This window comes from Sinocyclocheilus rhinocerous, unplaced genomic scaffold (genome assembly GCF_001515625.1).
Source record: "Sinocyclocheilus rhinocerous isolate Xijiao unplaced genomic scaffold, SAMN03320098_v1.1 scaffold25, whole genome shotgun sequence".
Lineage (NCBI taxonomy): Eukaryota > Metazoa > Chordata > Actinopteri > Cypriniformes > Cyprinidae > Sinocyclocheilus > Sinocyclocheilus rhinocerous.
In genome coordinates, this window is record NW_015647048.1 from 406706 (window position 1) to 423640 (window position 16935).

The 16935-nt window shown below is 36.5% G+C and overlaps 1 protein-coding gene across 1 annotated transcript; it reads left to right on the forward strand.

Moving 5' to 3' along the window:
• The first annotated feature begins 859 nt into the window (after positions 1-859).
• On the forward strand, positions 860-9379 carry LOC107708586 (histamine H3 receptor-like). Its single transcript, XM_016512850.1, has 3 exons — positions 860-1106; positions 4308-4474; positions 8630-9379. Exons 1-3 carry the CDS (start codon positions 860-862, stop codon positions 9377-9379), a joined length of 1164 nt encoding a protein of 387 aa, XP_016368336.1.
• The last annotated feature ends 7556 nt before the right edge of the window (positions 9380-16935 follow it).

Here is a 16935-nt window from a genome sequence, read left to right on the forward strand (position 1 = left end):
GCTCACCCTGTGGTCTGTGTGGGTCCTAACGCCCCAGTATAGTGATTGTAAAAAAAAACAAAAAACACCATCCTTTGGATGAGATATTAAAACCAAGGTCCTGCCTCTCTGTGGTCACTAAAAATCCCATGGCACTTCTCATAAAGAGTAGGGGTGCATCCCCGGTGTCCTGGCCAAATTCCCTCCACTGGCCCATGTCAATCATGACCTCCAAATAATCCCCATCCACTGAATTGGCTCTATTTCTCTCTCCTCTCCACCTGTAGCTGGTCTGTGGCTGCCGTCGCATTATCCAGATGCATGCTGCACACTGGTGGTGGTTGAGGAGGAGAGAACCCTAGTATTTGATTGTGAAGTGCTTTGGGTGTACAGCAATACACAATAAAGTGCTACATACATCCCTTATTCATTGTTGTCAAGGCAGAAAAGGAACCTTTCTTTCTTTCTTTCGTTAAAATGATCAAGTAAAGAAGAAAAGAAACAAGAGGAAGGATATAGAGACCCAGCTGACATTAATAGCTGTGCAAAGGTCATCATCACTGAGATTTAAATGTTGAATGCTTAATATTTTTTATCAGTGTAAGTCATTACATTTTAAATAATTGATATGGTCTGTTTCTTTGATTTCTTAAATGGGATTACTTGATTTACATCACATTTCACCACGGTTTTTGAATTATGTCAGTAAATCAGAACACTAAAATGAATGAAAGGGTCGGTAGCATGGCTCTGAATCGCTCTTGACGCGTGCGGTGGGAACGGCGAGGGGCGTCAACTGTGCGCGCACCACACGTTTACTCCGAACCTTCGTGAGACAGATGAAAAAGACAAGCTCGAAGTGAAGACCGTGAAGCTGTCGATGGGTAACCATCACTACGATCCCAACATGACCCGTGAACACACGGTCAGTAACTGGACCGCCGTGAGGAGAGACGCGGGGTTCGAGGGTCCGGCGCTCGCGCTGCTCTCGGTCATGATGGTCATTCTGATTACTGTGATTGTGTGTGGAAACGCATTGGTCATCGTCGCCTTCAAGATGGACAAGAGTTTGCGCAAACAGAGCAATTATTTCCTACTAAACCTGGCCATCTCAGACTTCCTCGTGGGTAAGTAAAGTTTACATAAAAGTTTAATAAATAGTCTTATATATATATATATATCTCCAATGTAGTCTGTTATACCGACAATATCAAATGTTCTAGTGTTTGTCAGTGTTCTAGGGTGAATACAATTTGCTGCAAACTGATGCATGCGAACAGTGTGCAGGACTGGTCTGTGAATATTCAGAAACTAAAAAATAAATAAATAAAATTCGTTAATATTATCTTTTTAATTAAGAGTTCTTGATTAGTAAGATTATTGTCTTAATATATTCAAACCGCTATCTTCAGCATTTTAGTAAAAATATATTAAAATCTCACATGCATACTCTTAATTTAAAATTATTTGATTGTACCATGTTCACTTTAAGCTTTGAGTAAAAAAAATTAAAAAAAACTCCAAAACAAGAATCTTAATGAAGAAAAATTCAGAGAGGGGAAAAAAAGAGTCTGTTTAAACATCAGTATAGTGATGTAAGTAGTGAATTAATGTGAGATGAGTGCAGCCTTATTCATCACATCAGTGTGCATTTACTGTATTATTTAGCTAAAAAATAATATATTGCATGATGTTGATGTTTGCAGGTTGCATGGGAAACAATTTCCTCTGTCAGTGGATTTGTCTCCTTCCAAGCATTTCTGCATTTTTCTCCCCATGTATTGTGTCAGAATTTTGCCTTGTCATATCTGGGTGTTAAAAACCGCTCAAAACTCATTAATCACTCTATGTGATGTATTATGCGTCCACCCATGTCTGCTCTTGAGATGACAAAATCTATAAGCAGCTGAGAATTACTATAGATACTATCACAGTAAAAAAAGTAATTGCATGAAATCCCTTTCAGGCAAATCAGTCTCGTACAGCTATCTCTGTCTGTCACTGTTACATTTAAATAACATTGCATATCAGGAATAAAACTGGGCAAAGATTAAATGGGGAATGCTTATTTAACATTTATGCAAAATATACAGTTAGTGCTCAAATCAACATACTTGATTTGATAACTTTACTCTTACACCTGTTGCTGTCAGTCCCAGGCTTTTCTAGCTTAGTGGATAAATACAAGAATCAGGAACTGAATATGTATATCTTCTAACTTTTAACATATCTTGTAATTTTTATGCTTTTAATGCAAGGGATTCAGGGTTCTAATCTGCCCTAATACAAATTTTGATAAACCAGAATTGCAGTGGATGTATATCAGAAATGGGGATAACCTTTCTCTGCATGCTGTTTTGTGAATTCACTAGAATGGATAGTGATTACATAAACAGCTGTTGTGAAAGTGGGGTCAAATCCAAACATATTAGTACCATAAGAGTACATACCATAAAGGATTAGATCACTTCCAGAATAAAACACTCCTGATAATGTGATAATCCAAGATGTTCATGTCTTTCTTTCTTCAGTCGCAAAGAAATGAAGGTTTTTGAGGAAAACATTCCAGGATTTTTCTCCATATAATGGACTTCAATGGGGACCAACGGGTTGAAGGTCCAAAGTGTAGTTTCAGTGCAGCTTCAAAGGGCTCTTATCTGACACACTCAGTTTAGTTCATGGATCTATTTCCTAACGAGCTGCTGATCTCAATCAGGTGTGTTAAATAAGGGAGACATGCAAAATGTGCAGAACTGGAATTGGGAACCACTGCTCTAAGGTACTATTATGCACCCTTTAGGGGTAAAGAAGGTGCAAAGGTGTCCCTTTGAGGGTACTGCCCCCTAAAGGTACAATGTTTGCACTTTTTTATTTTTCTGAGCGTGCATGATAGTCCATCATATTCTCTTATAGAGTGCATGATAGTCCATCGAGCTCATTGACTGCTGATTGGCTGGCTGGCACATGACAGATCTCTATGCAAACAAAGTATTGCTTGTATTGGTGTAGCAGTTACTATTTGTTTGGGACTTCTGCTTCTCTCATTTCTCACTGGGAAGCTTGACCTATTGTCTGTGATTGGATATGTGCACTTTGTATGGAGTTTTTTTATTGCACTCTAATGAACTCCATACCATATTGCTATTATAAATCTCCACATACAGATCTTAACGAGTCATTACACCAGAAATCTTCCCTGCATGCATGGAGACTATATTGCCTCACATTCATTTTTATGCAACTCTAGTCAAGAATAACATTTACAGTTGTCTCATTCATAAGTAATTTGCATTATATTGATCACACTTTAGTTTGGGGTCCAATTCTCACTATTAACTAACTATTAACTTCGACTTTTGCCTCAGTAAACTCCTAATTTGCTGCTTATTAATAGTTAGTACGGTAGTTGTTAAGTTTAGGGATTATGAGATCTAAAATATGATCATGCAGAATAAGGCATTAATATGTGCTTTATAAGTACTAATAAACAGTCAATATGCTAGTAATATGTATGCTAACAAGCAACTAGTTAATAGTGAGAATTGGTCCCTAAACTAAAGTGTTAAAATTACATCTAATACAGTAATGTAGAGTTAATATTTCAGTGGTTTCAAGATAGTTGCACTTTTTAATAGTTTGCATTTTTTGCATTTTATTAATACATTTCTGTGTCTTAGCACACACAATGTTTCAAATTATTAAGCATTTTGACAAACTGTTATTACTGTGCACTATTGTTTTCTACTAAATTTGACCCCATGCATCAGTGAAGTGCCTATATTTGCATATATATGTAGCACCAATTTTTATTTTTTTATACTGAGAAAAGATATTTTCCTGGAGTTGATGTACTTGAATTCAGCCTCAAGTTCAAACCATGCACAAGTCTAACAAACACTTTCGTTCTTGACACATTCAAGCAATAACTAAGGACAATTTTTCAGGCAAAATTCAGCCAGTTTAATAGGAATCCATGCAATCTGGAATTCGGTTGAGAGCAAAACATTTCCCACAGATTTTGGGTTCAATGTGGTCATCCAGATTCACCACATTGACCAGCATAAACCTGCTTGGTTTGAAAGTGATTTGTTCGTGATCTGTGCTTCATACATTACAATAGACAACCGTTTTGACCGTGTAATTTTGTTAATGTGACTGCATGTTTGCTCTTGAAATTGCAATCATTGTGTAACCACAGCAACACGGTTGATAGTCATCACTAACTGAATGGACAAAATGCTGTAACAACAGATATGAATAATTAAAACTATTCAGCTTGACCCTTCAGAATGACTATAACATTGCTTTCTGATTGGTGTTTCCCACAGGTGGCTTCTGCATACCCGTGTATATGCCCTACGTCTTGACAGGGAAATGGATGCTGGGTAAAGGACTTTGCAAGCTGTGGCTTGTCGTAGACTACCTTCTCTGCACTGCGTCTGTCTTCAACATCGTACTTATCAGCTATGACCGCTATCTCTCCGTTACAAAAGCGGTGAGGTGCACCATATTTTTAATATGGACCAATCTATAGCGGTGTATTCATTGTGATTCAGCATTATTAACTCATGACAACCGTCAGAAAGTATTGCCCAGGCTGGTGATAAACAACAGCAACAAGCACTATTAATGAAACTCATTAAGAGAAATACATGCACAGTCACCGTGACTCAGTCTGTTTTGTTCGCTTTAATCAGTCTGACTCACACGAAAGCAGAACCTGGATGCTGACTATTATAGGATATCACATATTATTTAGAAATGGTCAAGATTATGAAACTCTTGCTTGTGTAATAACCACCGAAAATGATAAAATGCTTATCAAGAGTGAGAATATTGAAACGTGATCATCGTTAAACATAATGCATAAACTACATGCATCTGCATGGAACCCCAAAGCAGTTGATTTAACTACTTAAATCAATTGGATTTACTGTTTTTCATACAATGGGTGAGTAGTAAACTCTATTATTCAATGTTGCTATTTTTACATATTTGGGCAGATTTTTAAGTAGCTATATGTTCGATATTAATGTATTGAGGAGATTGATCCTTACATTAGATGTCCTTAATGTTTTAGTATCATAAACATTTGATATAAACAGGATGTTTGTGAACATTTTCTAGAGATCGTGACAGCAGTAATTCATCGAATGGCACATATTCCGGCATGCTGTGTGATTGATTGCACATAATTTTTGCATGTTAAAGAGCAACTCTTTTGATCACATCTCTTTTGACACTTTTGTGTTAACATTATCCTTTGTTTAATTTTTATGTGAACTAGCAAATGTACAGGAAATGTATGTTACCCTTGAAAACATTTTGCATTATCACCTCGCTCAGAACAAGGGTTTAATCCATGTCTTGGAAGTTGTATTTATCAGAACACCCTGACAACACCAAACAACCAGCTAGCAATTCCTCAGAATCAGTAAGACTAGCGATTGTGGACTCCTGTTGAGAAGTTTGAGACGTGGCCACTTCAGCCTTGTGTAGGGATCAGGGTTGTTCGCCATTCTGAACTGAATTAAAAATGGGTTTTGAATTCCTGAGCTTGAATTGAAAAAACACAAATAAATTCACATTTTTTAAATAATATATTTGTGACCCTGGAGCACAAAAGCAGTGATCTATTCAGCTTTCAGATGATGTATGAATCTCAATTTCAGAAAATTGACCCTTATGACTGGTTTTGTGCTCCAGGGTCACATTTAATTTTTCAGGACATCCCTTCCTCTTTTTTCTGGGTAGGATTTCTTCTCAATGATAATTCAACCTGGTGCAGGATTTCTATTCGCAAAGGGCTGGTGAAAGTGATAGACCTGTTTATTTATCATCGATAATATGCTTGAACAGTCTTTACTGGCATCCTGGGACTATGTAAGACCTAAAAAATAAATAATAATCAAAACTCCTGATTATGATCTAATGATGGGCTGACTGGATAGTAGACCTACCGCAGACTGTGTGCATGGCTTTAGGGTTTCCCTAGGTCCTTAAAGAATTGTCTTTTCAAAATATAAGGCCAAAATAAAGTCTTTAAAGTCTTGATTAGTATAAAGCAGGGGTGCTCAGTCCTGCTCGTGAAGGGTCACTGTCCTGCAGAGATTAGCTCTAACCCTGAACCCTGATTTAAAAATCAGATGTATAGGGAGCAGCATGCAAGCTCATTGGCTGGAAGATCACATGTCAGGAAGCGATCAGTTCACACTATGCACCTCACTGACAGATTAACCATGCATGGTTGACACAGCATTACACCTCAATGGTTCCTGTGCATCAAAGTAGTGCTGTTGAGCTTCGATATTTGTGTGTTGATCGGTGTTTGATTAAAGCCTTAATTATTTCTGTTCATCATGCAGTCGTGTCTCTTAAGACTTTATACATTTACCTTTATCCAAATATGCTTCATCTCATGATCTCAAGGACAGTGGAGATCACAACAACACACCCACGCTCCTCACAAACTAAAGGCATTTTTTTATTCGTTTTTAAAATTATTTATTGTGAGATGTTTTGATTTTTGCTCATAGCACAAAAGAAAAAAAAACACACAAAACTTAACAGAGCATAACCAAAATAGTGCTTGCACACATAGTGTTGTTACAAATTACTTGTAGGACTTGCATATGTATTTTGCACAACCGTCCAAGGATTTAAATCACATTTATTTATTTGGTTGTTTGTTTGTTTGTTTGTTTATTATTAGTAGTGCATTTAATTGCATATTTAAGTGCACTACCTTGAGTGCTTTTAGCTTTTTATTTGGTATTTTTTACCAAATGACTTGTAGGACTTAAATTTGTGTTTTTCACAACTGTTGAAGGACGCAGATAACATGTATTTATTATTATTATTATTATTATTATTATTAGTGCATTTAATTGTGCACTACCTTGAGTATTTTTAGGTCTCCAATAAAAAAAAATACACTATCAGTGTTGCAAAGGAGCTTCAACTGTATTAGGCAGCAACAGGTGTGAACAGGGGCTGTTTTTGTTTTTTTGTTTTCATTTTGAGCAAAAGTCATTTTTGAATGGATGTGGCATGAGAGATCTACCTAAACTACCTTTACTGTGGGGTTAAATCTGTCTACCTAAAGAAGCATCCTGAGATGCCCCGGGAACAGAGATTCACAAAGCAGTGAATATTGTGGAATATTTACTTCAAAGGTTCCTCTGATGTTTGGTTAGAGACTCAGGTCAGAAAGCGTCCTTGAAATGTCTTGTTTTGTTTTCCCACACAAGCTCTTAACATCACAGCAATGATACAGACATAAATCACAACACGTAACGTCTGCCTTTAATCTGCAAGACAGCCATGTTTGATCTCACAGACTGCAGCTTCAGCTTCAATCAAAGCCAGTGAAGGAAGAAAGATTCATGCTATCACTGGCAGCACTATGGCAGCGCACACATACTCGGATATGTGTGTACCAGCAAAAGAAAGTCTTCATTCCCTACTGTGCGTTTTCTGTGTACAGTTCAGTGGAGCAATGCCACACTTGTTGTCTTAAAATTAATTATTATTAATTATAATGATTTAGTAAGGTGCAGACCACAATAAAATTACCAGTCATATTTATTTTGTTATTTAGCATGAAATTTAATACATCAAAAGAGCTTTGATGCGGAAAAGTAAGCTATGTTAGTGATTAACTGTGTCGGATGCTTCATTCACAACGCTTATTCAAATTAGTTGCATGATTCATTGTAATACTCTCCTCCTCCTGTACATTTTGTGTCTGATAGGGAAACTCCTACAAATGCATATGCAATAAGCTCAACAGCAAAAATAACTGTGTCCATGTCTTTCATTGCTAATGTTTCACTGCGCATGTAAATCCTGACAGTTGTTTTTTAACGCCAATAAAGGGTTTGCACTGACGCAAGCTGTTAGTAAATCTGGCCCGAAATGTTCAAATGCATCATGCATAATGATGAAAAAAAAGAGTAAAATATATACCTTTAGTATAAATTTAGTATAAACAGTAACCATATTTAAACCATGATGTTTGTAGTAAAACCATGGTAATAATAATGAAAAAAAAAGTTCCTCTAGTTTTACTCATGTAACAAATTCAGCTTTGCATCACATAAATAAATTACATTTAATTGTATTGCTATTTTAAATTATAAAATTGTTTCACAATATCACTTGTTGTTGTTTTTCTGTATTTTTGATCAAATAAATGCTGTTTTTGGGGCGCATAAGAAACTTCTGTCCAAAATATGAAAAAAGTAACAAAAGAGTTTGGACAATGCATTGGAATATTTCTTAAAATATAGAGAAGCACTGGTTGTCTTCTGCATTGTTATTTTTGTCCTAAAAGAAAATTAAATGTGTTAATACATGAACTAACTAAAGAAAGAAAGAAATATTGATTGATTGAAAATTATTGACAGCTGTAGTTTACTTTTATCAGTTATCCAAGGCTGTTTCTTTATTACCCAAGGAACTTATTTACAGCATTCTAGACCTAATATAGCCATAATAATGGATGTCTCTGACTGTGAATCTTTGGCTCAGTATGAATGTGGTGTTATAACGATGCATGCATCTCTGTATTTATTACAAATGTATTGATTTTTTTTTTTCTGTCAAATAAATGCTTTTTTTTTTACATTGTGTTCTTTCTTGATCTTAGGTATCTTATCGTGCCAAGCAAGGAATGGCCCACTTTGCGGTGGTGAAGATAGCAGTGGTTTGGATTCTGGCCTTCCTCCTCTACGGACCGGCCATATTATTCTGGGAGCAGCTGACGGGAAAGAGCCGCGTGCCGGATGACGAGTGCTTCGCTGAGTTCTACTACACCTGGCACTTCCTGCTTTCTGCTTCGGCGGTCGAGTTTTTCTCGCCGTTCTTATCCGTGGCGTTCTTCAACATCAGCATCTACCTCAACATCCGTCAGAGGAGACTCGGCAGCAAGAAAGAATCCTGTTCTCCAAAGTGCCAGGATGCTGCAAATCTGTACGGCGAGAAAACGCGCATGAGCGTCCGAATCTACTGGAACTCAATGACGCTCAAGAAGAAAAGCGCAGCAGGCGGCGAGAAGCGCTCGGAGAGCGCCGGTCTGTCGATGCGGTGCGTCCAGCGCTCGCGTCTGAGGCAGGACAAGAAGATTGCTAAGTCTTTGGCCATAATCGTGTGTGTTTTCGCGGTGTGCTGGGCGCCGTACACTCTGTTAATGATCGTGCGAGCGGCGTGCAGAGGAGACTGCGTGTCGCATCACTGGTACGAGGTGACGTTCTGGCTGCTGTGGCTGAACTCAGCGATCAACCCTTTTCTGTACCCGCTGTGCCACAGCAGCTTCCGAAGGGCCTTCTTCAAGATCCTGTGCCCACGACAGAGGTCCACCATACCGCTGACAGTCCATTCATCCAGCACGCACAGATAGTTTGAATGATCAGAGGACAGCGCACATGTACTGAAATAGTGTGTACAAAGAGGATTTAAGTGTCTATGTATGTAAAGGAATGTTCTGGGTTCAATACAAGTCTGTCGACTGCATTTGTGGCTTAAATTGGTGTTTACACACAACACCGATTTCAACTTAAAATGGAAAACCTTTTATGCGTTTTGGCCGTTCATTTACACCCACGCAAACTCTTGAAAATGGGTTTCAAAGTGCACGTTTTTGAAAACTACACTGTTATTGTCTCCAAATAACTACAAAACGGTGAAAACGGTGACATCATGCACATGCGTATCACATGTTCAGTCTATAGGCATATGTGAGTATGTGCGCACGTGCGTAATGTTTCTTTTGGCCTGGCATGAATAATACAGTGTTTTTACAGTAGCTGTTTTCGTGGATCCATGTGAACGGGGATTGTTTTGACAACATTATCATCTGTATGTGAAACCTTTCAAAAACGCAAAGTACAATCTTTTAGTACAATCATTGTCGTGTAAACATACCCTAACAAAACATCAGTTAGGCTACAACGGGCTAAAACTACTGTTAGTAGTTACTAAAGACACGCAGTCAAACATTAGCAATGAAAAGGCATGGACACTGTTATTTTTGTGGCTGACCCTACTGCATATGCATTGAACTCAGGAAACTCATAAAATATTTCAAATTTCCTGTTATGACAATGTATGAATTAGTAAACCTTGAAACTTCTGCACATAACTTAGATAGACTTAAAAAAAGTAATTGCACTTCAAAAAAAGCATTAGAAAACTAAATAAATAAATAAGCAAGCAAGCTTTTACTTTTAGTTTCTTTAAAATGCTGTAACTAGTTAGGAGCCAGTTACCCAGCTAACAGAGAACATTATCAGAACTTTGAGTGAACTTTTCCAGAACATTATCAATGATATTAATCCATTATATAAGTTATGATCAAGCATTCTAACAGTAATGTTAATAGAACGGTACTGGATGCTAGCAAGGCCAAGGTTGTGGGTTTGATTCCCAGGGAAAGCAAAAACTGATCAAATGTGTATCTTGAATGCAATGTAAGATGCTTTGGATAAAAAATATTCAAAGTTCTCTGGTCTTTAATAGTGTTCTCAAAATGTTAGCACAAAAACATAATTTCTGTCATGACAACTCTCGGAGGGATTGGCATGGTAATGTACATGACAATGTTAATGTATTTGGTCTTGGCGGAATAGATCTGCTACGCTGCTGCTGCTGCTGCTGTGAGCATGTAAGAAATACTGCTGCTGCAAATATAACATACATGAAATAACCCTTATATATCATACATGAATCAGCTCGTAGCAGATCTATACAGGTGGAGCTGGGGAAGTTGGAGTGTTTCTGAAGCAAGCTGCAACTGCTACGGCAAGCACTAATCATATATTTGAATTTTCTGCAGCGAGCTTATTGGCTACCGATACAGGTGAGAACCAATCAGCTGTGCCATGTGATAATAATGTCATTAGGTCAGATTGAGTTAGACCTATCGGACTGCGCCATCTAGAGTTTCATGCCAGAACTCTGTATTTATACATATGTCATGAAACGTTTTTAAAACACTTTATTTGACTGTTCACCTAACTTTTTTAACTTTAATACTTACTACTTTCAGATTTTCAGAGAACATTTAAAAGTAACTTTCAAATAATGTTCACAAAATGACAAAAAATGGAACACTCCCTTAATGTTTTTGCTGACATTCACAAAACCAAGAAAAGTATTCTAGACATTTAGAAATCTGGACATTTTGAACGTTCAGAGAACATTTCATAACTTAATGGGAACATTAGCATTAAGTTATGAAAATTAATACGAACTGAATAAAAATGAATTTACAGTGGTAATGGACATTATACCTGCTGACGATAGAGCATAAACTGTATTGAACTGAGAACATTCCTTTATTGATGATCAATAGATAATGATAAATGATGATACATGTTGATAAACACAATTACTGATCATTATTGATACGGGTCCAATAGGGGAGACTGGAGATGACTGCAGAATGTGGTTAGCTGCAAGTGCGCAATGTTGCCGTGTTGTTATAGTGTACAGTATGTATAGTTTTTGTTCCTGGTGTCACGTGTGCCAAGAATTTATACTTAAATTAGCACTGATGCTTTTAGAATTTTAATTATGTAAGTTATATACTATAATTGCAAGTAAAGTTTGCATTGCGTTCATGAAAAACCTCATATTGTATCTCAAATTCTACAACAACCAGTAATACGATGTAAAAACTAATTTTTTAAATCTGTATTCTTGTCTTGTTTTCCAGTAAAAATGCGTTTTAAAGATGAATGCACAACAATTATTTTGCAACACAGGCTCATCGGAAAAACGTGCCTGCGTGTGGCCACATTTCTGCAAAATGATATTATGCTGCTTCTTACACAAAGTGGAATGTCCAGTGAATGGCGCTAAAAGCATGTTCAATTTTCTACTAAACAGATGAGTGTAAAAGTGGGAACACTTGTTTTGTTGGCTGTTGTATCTCAGCAGTTTGGAAATGAAATGTCAGGTGAGTAGTGCTAAAAGTTTAATGCTCTCTCGAGTTAAAATAACGTACCATCTACACTAAACCTAACTGATAATGTTAACAACAACAAATGTGAGATACAAACCCATTTGCTTAAGCAACCATAACATTTTAGCTTGCTAAAAGTCTTTGAGCTCTTTTATCGTGACTTGTGTTTCACGGGACGTGCAAGTGCAATGCTGTACCAGGTGCGCTACCGAGCAAGTTTACCACATTAGAAAAGCCAAGCTGAAAAGCCAAGTTATGTGATGCAAACATCAACATGAATTCTTTAACAAATCACGCACTATGGTATTGTTTCAACCAGATATCGTTTTGATGTGTTAGCAAACGCCTTAGTCTTGTATTGTGATAGTTCAGCAAAATCATCTGCTGAAGTCTATTGCAGATATAGATATTCATACATGCATGTAACTACAGTTGCAGACGCACAGTAAACTTGCTCTCGAGTGTTCACAGACCGGCTTTGACCATTCCAATATGGTGGACAGCTTGCATATAGCGGCCTATAGAAATAGCCACTAATGAAGCATCTATGTATACATACATACATATATATACATATGTGACCCTGGAGCACAAAAGCAGTCTTAAGTCGCTGGGGTATATTTGTAGCAATAGCCAAAAATACATAGTTTGGGTCAAAATTATCGATTTTTCTTTTCTGCCAAAAATCATTGGGATATTAAGTAAAGATCATGTTCCATGAAGATATTTTGTAAATGTCCTACCATAAATATATCAAAACTTAATTTTTGATTAGTAATATGCATTGCTAAGAACTTAATTTGGACAACTTTAAAGATGATTTTCTCAATATTTTGATTTGTTTGTACCCTCAGATTCCAGATTCTCAAATAGTTGTATCTCAACCAAATATTGTCCTATCCTAACAAACTAAAAAATTTGACCCTTATGACTGGTTTTGTGGTCCAATGTCACATATATATATATACGGTTTTAACCCTCATTGTATCGTGGAGCCACATGAAAATAAGTCTTTATTAATCAACTACCATAGTTTGTGAAGGAATGCAATTTTATGTTACAACGAATTATATATATGTATAGGAGTTTTGCAAAAATGTAGTTAACAGACATGTTTTTCCATTGAGCAGTCTTGAATTTTTATGCCTAGTATGTCTTTGATACAGCTTTAAGTGGCATATACGATGTTGGTTAAATCGAGCTGAGTGCTCTCATCATTTTTTTCATATGTGATGGACAGTGATGTCTGAGTGGGTGAGTTGTTTACTTTGTAATTAGTCCATTTCCTGCAGTATGACCCACTTTGTGCAATGATTGCGAGTGTGAGAAGAGGGCATGATCACAAAGAGAAGGTAATAAGCCAATCTTACAGCGATAGAGACACATCGTCCTGTCACGTGACTTTCACCTGTATATAAATAAATGCTGACAATGTCTTCCATCATGTGCAACACATACTGTATAGACCTCAAAATCATGTTTAAGTATGTCATGACTCTTTAAAGGGATAGTTCATCTAAAATAAAAATTCTGTCATCATTTACTTGCACAGTTCCTTTCTTTTGTTGAGCTAAAACGAAGATATTTTGAAGAATGTTGGTAACCAAACAGTTTATGGTAGGCATTGACTTCCATAGTATTTTTTTTTTCTCCATACTATAAGTCAATGCCTACCATCAACTGGTTATCCGGTGCAATTAAGTATGCTTCTTACTCACTTGTTTTACTGTAAAAAACTAATCAAATCTGTGTTCTTACTGAACAACATACAGTATATTCAGTATTATAACTGGCTGCTAAATGTTAATATAGTGATAATTTTGCATTCTTAAACATTTCTACACACATACACTTTAATTTGACAGTAAATGTTCAGTTTTTATAATATTAGCATTTACATTAATTGTATATTATAAGCAAATGCATTTTGCATTATACATTATGAGCTCTCTGTGTAATGTGTGGTTTTCTTTCAGTCGGTGCCAAACTGTTAATCTATGATTTAAATTATAATTAAAGCTATTGTTCTGCTAGGAATTATTCAGAAACACACTCATATAATGATTTAGATTTTGTGAATCGAGATGAAATTGTACACAGTACCAGTCAAAAATTGAAAGACCTGCTTATTTATTATTACTATTTCCAAAAAAAATAGTAGTCATCAAGCTATGCCATATAAACTGTGACACACAAATGGGAAATAAGCAGTGGCCAAAATGTTTTTATATTTTAGACTCTTTGACTTTTACAGCTCTGCACACTCTTTTCTCCCATTTGCTAAACACTCACAATCCATCATTTTCCTTCACTATCCATTCCAACTTTTGATTAGTAGTGTTATTACAGGCTGAAGTTGAAACATTAATGAACTGATATGACAATAAAGGGTGTGATACAATTCAATGTCAGACTCATATACGTCACTGTTCTCCTGCAGAGAAATCAGACCCATGCAATAACAGCACATTATACCGATATAATCACACTTCCTGTTAACTATAGTACTGTATTGTGTAGTATTTGAAAATAAATACATGAATAACTTAATTATGACTGTCTGCATTAATCCTGCTGACTGACTTTGTCCATTAGATGTCACTGTTGATCTTTCTCTTGAACATCATACAATCTGACTGCATTTTTGGGTGGTTTTAAAATAATTTTAATTCATGACATAATTGAATTGATATATTTTTTATAGTATGTATTTCAGCACAAGGACTTAATCACGGTCTAGTTTACTTCAGTAAAACATTTGCTTATTTATATGAATATAATAAAAGATGGTTAGATATAAGAATATTCATATTAATAAAGTTTTTTAAAGACGCTTCTAATGACACTTAAAAATATGAATCGTTTCCATAATCCATTGAAGTCCAATGAAAAGTTTTTTAATCCCTTCTGAAGTGTTTGTAATGAAGTGGCTATACAAACACATTATGAAATGAAAAAAAGAAAAGAAAACAAATACAGCAAAATAAATGAACTATTTTAGTAAATAATCTGATGCAATGAAGTAGATAAACTATATATATCTGCACCCGAATCCATATTACATAGCAATGCTACTGAATTAATGCTGTTAAATTATGCACTCTAAAAAATGCTGGGTTAAATACAACCCAGTGCTGGGTAAAATAGGGACAAACCCAGCAACTCGGTTGTTTTGACCCAGCGGTTGGGTTACTAGCCAGAAGGTTGGGTTAAACATTTAACCCAACCGCTGGGTCAAAACAACCCAATTGCTGGGTTTGTCCATATTTTACCCAGCACTGTATTTAACCCAGCATTTTTTAGAGTGTACTATGCCTAAAAATGTCCTTTTTTTAATCGCTTAGTTATGTGTATAGTAATGTGTAAATTCTCTTCACACAAAACTCCACATTGATCAGATTTGTAACACTGCTAGTCATTCTTTCAAATCCTGATCTCATGCTTTCATTTGGTTTAATCACCAAAACGCAACAGTAGAACAGTATAGTCTCAACAAAGCAATTAAAAACCCTGTAATGTGGATACATTGCTTCACTTGCCATTCCTCCAGTGGCTCCCTGAGGAACGTCACGACAAGAGGTGATAATGACATAAAACATAGACAGAATAATGTGACATGCTTGCATAACATAGCCCATAAATATCTCACACAAGACATTATTCTGTTGCTTTTTTATGCTCATCTCCATTTTAATGACGTGAGAGTTTAGGAAGATGCTGCTCCATTCTGTTCCATATTTAATTAAGTTTTCTTTTCTTTCTGCAAAAGAAAAGCAGAATAAAAGACAAATAGCAAAGATAAGAACAAAGAGAATTAAGTGGTTGATCAGGTTAATCCAGTTTTGGTCGTTGTGGTTTAGAGTAATGTGCATATTTAACTGTAATAATTAATAATTAATCTCCCCAACTCAAACATCACAAACACAGCTCTATAAAGTGAAGGCATGTCTCAACAGGTACAGTAAAATCAGGCTACTTTCAATAAAAGCTCCAACATATTAGGAACACTTTAACTTGAAGTTTAGCTTACCTGTCGAGAAGAGACTCAAACATTCCAACACTGCCACTGTTTAACCTTGTTTTACTCTATTGTCTGTCTCTGTGTATTTCTGGTAAACCATTGTATTTTGCTTTGCACTTCTGTAACAATCTGAATTTGTTTTCCACACCCGCTAAACACCCTCTGGCTCAGCTGTTGCAGTAGCCACGCCCCCAAACTCTCGCTATTGGCTGTGCAGATCAAGCGGCAACCTCCCCCTCTCTCTTGTGAAGCCAACAAGGAAGTGACTTAAACTGTAATTCATCAACTGGCCGCTAGAGGCTGGCTGCAATGAGCTTCAAAAACTCTCTTCTGAACCCTACGGGTGACGTCACGGACACTACGTCCATTTTTTATACAGTCTATGGTGCAGATGTATGCAAATAGATTGACAGGCAGGTAGGGCATCCTATCATTGCATCGGTTGCAACGCTTTGGACGAACAATTTATGGCCCTGGGCCTTCCACAGTGGATGTTTAGTTTTATATCTAGACTACTTTAATTACTGATTGCTATCAGGATGCGAAGAGACTTTCAACCAGTTTAACCAAAAATGTTTCTGGAAAAAAATCACCTGCCCTAACTTTAAATGAAGCAGCTAGTTATTAGGACCGCAGGACAGCCTGGGGTTGAGCGCTTTGCTCAAGGGCATCTCTGTTTGAGAGATTTCAACAGAAGAAGTCTAAATGAATGAACTCCCTCAATACGGGGAAACTTATTTCCATATGTACCACTGGAGAGCGAGAAAACACTAAATCACTGCTACAGTTAAAGGCTTACATCATTCAAATCCCTGTTACTTTAGGACTTGCAAAGTGCAGACAGAAAGCAATTTCATTGATGGCAGGTACAGTATCCAACAATATCAAGAATCAAATAATTTACATTTATTCATTTTGCAGGTGCTTTTATCCAAAGCATCTCTCAATGCAGTTAAGGAACACATTTTAA

Coding starts and splice junctions, on each gene's coding strand:
- LOC107708586 (XM_016512850.1), top strand. CDS start 860: ATGGGTAACCATCACTACGATCCCAACATGACCCGTGAACACACGGTC. Junction 1,107..4,307: donor CATCTCAGACTTCCTCGTGG/GTAAGTAAAGTT, acceptor TGTTTCCCACAG/GTGGCTTCTGCATACCCGTG. Junction 4,475..8,629: donor ATCTCTCCGTTACAAAAGCG/GTGAGGTGCACC, acceptor TCTTGATCTTAG/GTATCTTATCGTGCCAAGCA.